This window comes from Diospyros lotus, chromosome 2 (assembly GCF_014633365.1).
Source record: "Diospyros lotus cultivar Yz01 chromosome 2, ASM1463336v1, whole genome shotgun sequence".
Classification (NCBI taxonomy): domain Eukaryota; kingdom Viridiplantae; phylum Streptophyta; class Magnoliopsida; order Ericales; family Ebenaceae; genus Diospyros; species Diospyros lotus.
In genome coordinates, this window is record NC_068339.1 from 23,242,697 (window position 1) to 23,251,976 (window position 9,280).

At 37.4% G+C, this 9,280-nt stretch overlaps 1 protein-coding gene across 1 annotated transcript; it reads right to left on the reverse strand.

Annotated features, from left to right (window-relative positions):
• Positions 1-5,044: 5,044 nt before the first annotated feature.
• Positions 5,045-7,778, reverse strand: LOC127794723 (uncharacterized). The gene is made up of 3 exons (XM_052325969.1): positions 7,348-7,778; positions 6,710-7,206; positions 5,045-5,547 (listed from the first exon to the last, which is right to left on the reverse strand). The coding sequence occupies exons 1-3, from the start codon at positions 7,776-7,778 to the stop codon at positions 5,045-5,047; spliced, it is 1,431 nt and encodes a 476-aa protein (XP_052181929.1).
• Positions 7,779-9,280: the final 1,502 nt, after the last annotated feature.

A 9,280-nucleotide genomic window follows, 5' to 3' on the forward strand; every position in this document is an offset into this window, starting at 1 on the left:
ACATCAATGCATCTTCTTGACACAACGAAAAACCATCGTTATCACTTCTGACATAGAATGGTCAACATCAATTTAGGAACCCAAGGAATCACCCCACAATCATGCCAAGGATTACGTTTTGACTCAAAAGCATATTGAATCACATCAATACAAATCCTGCCTGCAAGATGATCAACACTATCCCTGGGACTCCATGTCCACCTCGGAAATAATGTTATCGCTCAAAGGAACCTGGGGTGGTGTCCACTCACCGCCCCGCCACTTGTCGATCACCAGGGTGGTGTCCATTCTCAACCCTGGTCACAAGTAGGCATTTTTTCTTGGCACGTTTCCCTTGTGATATCACTCAAGTGCCACGTCATAAGTTGACATCCCACATGTAACACCCCACCTTCTCAGGACGTGTTATATATTAGGAAATTTGGGACTTATTTTTTTTTTCATGCTGAATTACATTAATTATTCCCGAAATTCCCCTAGACCTATCTAGTGCCAGGCGAAACATTTCATACACTAGATTTAAATATAATTTTATAAAGTGTAAGCTGAAATCGAACTTGATCATAGGATCTCATACATTGATAACTGAACATAGTTCATAATACAAAATTCTCAGTACAATACAAAAGCTTTTAAAACATACATTCTTGCTATTCATAATATTTGAAATATTCATGCTACAACAAAACATGGTACAACTTGCTCATTCCTCGACAACTCGTGTCGTTACGCATCCTCGATTTTCGTACCATCACTGCAAGTCCCAACTGGAACATTTGAATATTTCAAGAGCAAAAACCCAAATTAGATGATGAACCATCTAAGTAAGGGTACAAAATATTTTATCACGTGTGTATGCAATGTCTTACTCATTGTAGGTGTCAACTGCACCATTCATGCTACCTACCATTTTTACGGCCACCTTTTTCGAAGCCGGGGTGTATGGGGGCACCCTTGGTAAAGTAGCGGTGCCAGTTCGTACTCCTTATGTAACACCCCCAGTTTAGAAGTCCTAAACCTAGATGTGTTAACGTTCATCTTACTTTAAATGCAAAAATTATTTTATTTTTAGCTTTTTTTTTCTTTTAAATAAAACTCTATAAAAGTTTCGATTGAGTGTCACCTTTAAGTCAAAGTTAGCCAACCTATAGAGGGACAACGCACCCACAATAATAGAAATATTAACCAACTAAACCCAAAACTATCTTATTTGAAACTTCAAGATTAAACAATTAAGGAAATGGGTAAATAAATGAATAACGAACAAGACAAGTCCAAAACTAAAACCCTATGTCATTGGTTACTGGGTGAGTCTGCCTCCAAGTGATCTCCTCAACTCATCTAGCTCTCATCACCTGAAACGTGGGAAAAATAAAGGGATGAGCTAAAACTCAACAAGTAAACTCCATGTACATGATGCATGCTCGTGACATGCAAAGTTTTAATAAAGTTTGGAAAATGTATCCCCATTTATTTTAACTTTTCAAAACATTTCATTACCATCGTGAGCTCACAGGGTGTGTCATCTAGCCAATCGGAATGCAGTGGGCAATTCTTATTTGGAACCAGATTCATTCCACCAGTAGTACCACAAAGTGGTTAAAAATTTCTTTCCACTTTCAACTTTCACATTCACATTTCTTCACAGGTTGTGTGCGCCGGTTCCCCACGCCCCATTTCCCACTCACATTATTCATGGCATAGACATTCACCCATTTCCTTTAAAACTTGAGTTACATATCTTTGAAAGAAAATTTGCACCTTTACACATCTTTCTTGTGAAAAACATTTAACCTTCTCTAATCAATGCCTATGCGTGCTCATTGATGCAATGACATGTCATATATACATGCTTAATCATTTTCTTTGTATGTAGGGAAGTGACACAAAGTAACGAGAAGATTTAGCATTAAATATCTACAAGCAAACCATAAAGCACAATGTTTCCACATTAACCGTTCAACATGGGATGAAAAATAGAAAGAGTTTACGTACCTTAAGTCTTTAAAGTTCACTTTTTTTTTTCTCTTTTTTTTATTAAGTCTTGAGTTAGGTGGGCTTTAATTGGGCTTTTAGGTTATTTTTTTTTTCTCACCCATTGGGCCAATAATGAGTCTCTTAAAAATTAAACCCAACATTAAATTAATTTATGTTCTAGATCCTATTGAGTGCTATTTAAAAGTTTCAAACCCAAATAAATATATTTATCCACTTGAATTGAATTTGATAAAATTATAATACACTTAGAAATTTTTGAATCAATAGTAACACATTGAACTGCATAATAACAAATTATAATTTTTTTTTTCTAATTGGCACATTGAGCGCGACGGCGTCCATTTCCTTCCACTGCATAACGAGGCTCAATAATTGATAGTAATAATTATAATTAAATCATTTATATGGGCATAAGTAATAAAATTACGTAAAATTTATAAATGCATGTAAAATGACACTCGGTGTTACAACTCTTTACCCCCTAAAAATAAATTTCGTCCTTGAAATTAAAACTTACCAAAAAAGTGTGGATACTTGGCGTGAATCTCATCCTCGCGCTCCCAAGTGGCCTTTTCTACCGCATGATTTCTCCACAAGACCTTGACTAATGTGATATTCTTCCTCCTAAGTTCCTTGTTGGCCTTCTCTAAAATTTTTATCGGTGATTCCTCGTACGTTAAATCTTGACGAAGGTCCAGTAACTCATAACAGAGGATGTGAGATGTGTTCGGGATATACTTCCTTAGCATGGAGACATGGAATACATTGTGTACCCCCGATAATGTTGATGGCAGTGCAACCCGATAACCTAAGTCACTGACCCTTTCTAGTATTTCAAAAGGTCCAACAAATCGCGGGCTTAGCTTTCCTTTCTTTCCAAATCTCATAACTCCTTTCATTGGCACCACTTCCAAAAAGACCATATCACCTGCAGCAAATTCCAATGACTTCCTTCTTTTATCAACATAGCTCTTCTATCTACTCTGCCCTGTTTTCATTCGTTGGCGGATTTTCTCAACAATATCAGCAGTCTATTGTACTATCTCTGGGCCCAATAATTTTCTTTCTCCAACCTCATCCCAATGAATTGGCAATCTACATTTTCTTCCATACAACGCCTCATAAGGTGCCATACCAATCGCTGCTTGGTAACTGTTATTGTATGAAAACTCGACTAATGGGAGGAATTCATCCAAAGTACCCCGAAAATCAATTATACAAGCTCTTAACTTATCCTCAAGGGTTTGAATTGTTCTCTCTGACTGCGCATCGGTCTGCGGATGAAAGGCTATGCTAAACCTCAATTGTGTACCCATGGCCCTATGTAGGCTTTTCCAAAATATGGATGTAAATTTCGGGTCGCGATCAGATACAATGGATAATGGAACTCCTTTTTTTGTCTTAGGTAAGCCAACAACAAAGTCCATGCCTACCCGTTCCCATTTCCACTCTGGAATCATAAGGGGCTGCAACAAGCCTGAGGGTCGTTGGTGTTTAGCCTTGACTTGTTGGCAAGTAAGGCAACACTGAATGTAAGTTGCCACATCACGACTTATGCCAACCCACCAAAAATGTTTTCTCAAATCTCAAACCATCTTTGTACTTCCAGGGTGAATCGAGTATGGGGTGTTATGAGCTTCCCTCATAATCTCTTGCTTTAGTTCTTCATTGTTAGGGACCACCAGTCTATCACCATACCGAAGAGCACCATCTGCAGTTATAACATAGTCAAAACGTTTTCCTTTAGCCACTTCAGTTCGAATTTTTAACATTCGGCAATCCTCGAACTATAAGGTTTTGATCCTATCAAGAAGTGTCGATTTTAGAGTCATATTGGCGAGATAGCCTGACTTACCTCGCAGAATGATCTCCAACTCAAGCCTTTGGATATCTACCAACAATTGTTTTTGAATGATTTGTAAGGCAGTTATTGCTCCATGGCTTTTTCTACTAAGTGCATCAGCGACCACATTGGCCTTACTAGGATGATAGTTAATAACACAATCATAATCTTTAACAAGTTCCAACCATCTACGCTATCTCATGTTCAACTCTTTCTATGTGAAGAAATACTTGAGACTCTTATGATCAGTGTAGATCTCACATCTAACCCCATAAAGGTAGTGCCTCCAAATCTTCAATGCAAAAACAACAACTGTCAACTCGATATCATGAGTTGGGTAGTTCTTCTCATATTCCTTTAGTTTCCTTGAGGCATAGGCAATCACTTTGCCATGTTGCATAAGGACACAACCGAGTCCTTTCTTAGAAGCATCATTGTAGATAACAAACCCCTCACTACCTTGTGGAATTGTTAAGATAGGTGCAGTTGTCAACCGTTTCTTTAACTCCTCAAAGCTTAGTTCACAATCCGGACTCCACTGGAATTTCATATTCTTCCTGGTCAATTGAGTCAAAGGTGAGGTAATTTTTAAAAATCCATCGACAAACCTTCAGTAATAACCAGCTAACCCAAGGAAACTGCGGACTTCTCCAACATTAACTGATGTTGGCCAGTTTCGAACTGCCTTAATCTTACTCGAGTCAACTGCAATACCTTTCCTTGATACAATATGCCCCAAGAACGGCACCTTATCTAGCCAGAATTCACACTTCTTGAATTTAGCAAATAGCTTCTCTTCTCTGAGTTTCTGAAGCACCATCCTCAAATGCCCTTCATGTTCTTCCTTGGACCGTGAATAGATAAATATGTCATCGATGAAGACTATGACAAAATGATCTAGATACTTCTTAAAGACCCAATTCATCAAGTCCATAAATGTAGCAGGGGTGTTTGTCAACCCAAAAGGCATTACCAAGAACTCATAATGCCCATATCGAGTACCGAAAGCGGTCTTTGGAATGTCATCTTCTCTGATCCTCAGTTGATGGTAACCAGATCGCAGATCAATTTTAGAAAAATATTCAACACCTTGAAGCTGATCAAACAAGTCTTCGATTCTTGGTAACGGATACTTGTTCTTTATTGTCACCTTGTTCAACTCTCTGTAGTCTATGCAAAGCCTCATGGAACCATCTTTCTTCTTCATGAATAACACAAGAGCACCCCATGGTGAAAAACTAGGTCGAACAAAACCCTTATCCATGAGATCCTGTAGCTGCTCCTTAAGCTCATTAAGTCCAGTAGGAGCCTACGATACGGTGCCTTGGATATTGGGGCTGTTCCAGGCACTAAATCAATGGCGAATTCAATCTCCCTTTCAGGTGGTAGACTATAAAGGTCATCTGGGAACACATCCTGATATTCTTGGACTATTGGAATTTGTTCAATAGAAAGTTCTGACTTGGGCATCTCAATTATTGCAGCTAAGTAGGCCATACAACCCTTATTCACCAGTTTGCGAGCTTTCATTGTTGTTATTATTGGAATTGAAGGCTTCACCTCAGCTCCAACAAAGCAGAAACGAGGTTCATTTGGGGGCTCAAACACCACTTTCTTCTTATGGACGTCAATTGTAGCATGATACCGTGATAGCCAATCCATCCCCAATATGACATCAAAATCATGGATATCTAATGCTATGAGATCTGCTACCACCATTGTTGTTAAAATCCCGATTTTACGCATACGATTTTACGATTTTACGATTCGAAGACCCCCAAACGATTCAAATCCCATGTAAAATCCAATTTGGGATAAAATCCTATAAAATCTCGATTTTACGTGTACGATTTTACGATTTTACGCTTCAGAGATCCCCAAACGATTTTACGATTCAAAGACCTCTATTGATTTAAGTTGTAATTTAGAGGATGCTTCCAACGTCTCAATGTCACATAGCATCTGACATTAGAACTTATGCAATGAATTGTTATATTTTGCCTCTAAATTGGAACTTGATTTAACATTGATTACATAAATTCCAATGTCACATAGCATCTAACATTAATTGCATAAGTTACAATTTACTTGATTTAAATTATAATTTTTACTTGATTTAACATTGATTGCATAAGTAAATCAAGACAAACAAGTAATTAATTAATGGACCACCCAACCCCAAATTAGGATATTACTTGATTTAATCAATGTTAAATCAAGAAAAAATTACAATCTAAATCTAATGGAAGACATTGGAAGCATCATCTAAAGAATTTTAAGCTATATTTTACCTCTAAATTACCTATATTTTGCCTCTAAATTGCCTATACCAACCTGCTAGTTTTTTAGCTATATTTGGGAAGTATCATTTTTTGAATTATAATAAGGAATAATCAAGTTATTAAATAATATTAATTCATTTTCTACAAAATTATATTATTATAAACATATATTTACAAAAATTAAAGGGTATTTTTAATTATCTCTAAAATCTTACGATTTTACGATCCGATTTTATGGACCCTTTGTCGATCCCATTTAAAATCTCGATTTTAACAACCTTGGCTACCACTCCCTCCCATTCACTATAACCGGGCAATTTCTCAATACATATCTTGAATTCAATACTACTCCGGATGGTGTTGACACACTAAATTGGGTATCTAGTTGCGGAGTTGGACAACTCAATTTTCCAACAAATGTGGGACTAACAAATGAGTGGGTAGCCCCGAAATCGAACAGGAGAGTCGCAAGTGTGTCACCCACATACACGATGCCTACATGATAGAATATATATATATATATATATGTATGCTATAATCAAATCATATTAATTGATAAAGGTACTCAATTGTAAATTATAAGTACCTGACACTATAGTTGTTGAATCTTCAGCCTCTTTCTTGGATATGGTATAGACTCGTGCTGTAGTAGTCTTCTTTTCTTCCTTGCGGTTCTTAGCTATGTGTCCCGGTTTCCCGCAATTGTAGCATACACCCTTGCAATCATTGGCAAAATGCCCTAGCTTCCCACACTTATAACACACACCTTTGCCATGAAGGCATTCACCAAGGTGCTCCTTGCCGCATTTCGGACAGGTCCTCCTGGGCTGCTTATTCTGTTGGTGACCTTGATGTTTCCCTAGGTCATTTCTCCTCTTCTTCCCATTATTGTTCCAGCCCTTAGAGTTCCCATCCTTGTATTTCTGGCCACTCAGTTGAACTCTGATCTCCTCTTTGCACATGAGGTTTGCCCTTTCCACCAGAAGAGACTTGTTGACCACCTCCCGGTAAGTAGGAAGCTCAAATGGAATCACTGCTTGTTTAATTTGAGGCTTGAGTCCTTCCTCAAAACGTCTCACCTTTCTATCCTATGTCGCTATTAAATCCGGAGCAAATTTAGCTAATCAGGTAAATTCTGCCTCGTAGTTTGCAACTGTTCGACTTCCTTGCTCCAACCTCACAAATTCCCTCTCTTTTTGTTAGCGGATGCTCTTGGGAAAGTACTTGTCATCAAAAGCCTTGGTAAACATCTTCCAGGTGAAGGGGTTAGTGTCTTTCTCATGTTGGCATTGAACCATCAGCCACCAATCATATGCATCTCCCTGGAGCATGTATATCGCATATTTAACCTTCTCCCCATCAGTGCACTCCATGACTGAGAAGGCTTTCTGAATCTCAGTCAACCATTTCTTAGCTTCAAGGGGATCAGTAGTGCCAGCAAATGATGGTGGGGACAGCTTCTTAAATTCATAGATCTTTCCATGCTCCTGTGTTTCATTTCTCCTTGGTTGGTTGGCTTGCCCGAAAGTAGCCAGCACTTGCATGATGGCCTCCATGGTCACCGGAGTGCCTTGAGGGATCACGTCGTTGCCTGTCCCTTCATTCTGACCTTGAGAAGTTGGCTCTTGGGCTTGAGAACGGGTGGTACGAGCCATTACTAAAACAAAGCCAAAATCATACTCATAAGGAAACACTACATATTAATATGTAGGCAAATCACAACATTCTAACATTAAAGAACATGCAATAACTTTAAAAAAATTGACCTTACCAGATGATTGAGGAGGACTCACTTGTGGCATGACTTAGCACCCGAATACCCTTTAATCAAGTTTTTAAAGTCTACATAATAGCTTTTAAAACTCTTAGCTCTGATACCATAAATGTAACACCCCAAGTTTAGAAGTCCTAAACCTAGATGTGTTAACATTCACCTTACTTTAAATGCAGAAATTATTTCATTTTTAGCTTATTTTTTCTTTTAAATAAAACTCTATAAAAGTTTCGACAGAGTGTCCCCTGTAAATAAGAGTTAGCCAACCTATAAAGGGACAACGCACCCACAATAATAGAAATATTAACCAACTAAACCCAAAACTATCTTATTTCAAACTTCAAGATGAAACAATTAAGGAAATGGCTAAATAAATGAATAACGAACAAGACAAGTCCAAAACTAAAACCCTATGCCATTGGTTACTGGGTGAGTCTATCTCCAAGCAATCTCCTCAACTAATCTAGCTCTCATCACCTGAAACGTGGGGAAAATAAAGGGATGAGCTAAAGCTTAGCAAGTAAACTCCATGTACATGATGCATGCTCGTGACATGCAAAGTTTTAATAAAGTTTGGAAAATATATCCCCATTTATTTTAACTTTTCAAAATATTTCATTACTATCATGAGCTCACAGGATGTGTCATCTAGCCAATCGAAATGCAGTGGGCAATTCTTATTTGGAACCAAATTCATTCCATCGGTAGTACCGCAAAGGGGTTAAAAATTTATTTCCACTTTCAACTTTCACATTCACATTTCTTCACAGGTCGGGTGCGCCGGTCCCCCACGCCCCATTTCCCACTCACATTATTCATAGCATAGACATTTACCCTTTTCCTTTAAAATTTGAGTTACATATCTTTGAAAGAAAATTTGCACCTTTACACATCTTTCATGTGAAAAACATTTAACCTTCTCTAATCAATGCCTATGCATGCTCATTGATGCAATGACATGTCATATATACATGTTTAATCATTTTCTTTGTATGTAAGGAAGTGACACAAAGTAACGAGAAGATTTAGCATTAAATATCTACAAGCAAACCATAAAGCATAATGTTTCCACATTAATCGTTCAACATGGAATGAAAAATAGAGAGAGTTTACTTACCTGAAGTCTTTAAAAGTTTAATTTTTTTTTCTCTCTTTTTTTTATTAAGTCTTGAGTTAGGTGGGCTTTAATTGGGCTTTTGGGTTATTTATTTATTTATTTTTTCTCACCCATTGGGCCAATAATGAGTCTCTTAAAAATTAAACCCAACATTAAATTAATTTGTATTCTAGATCCTATTGAGTGCTATTTAAAAATTTCAAACCCAAATAAATATATTTAGCCACTTGAATTCAAATTGATAAAATTATAATACACTTAGAAAT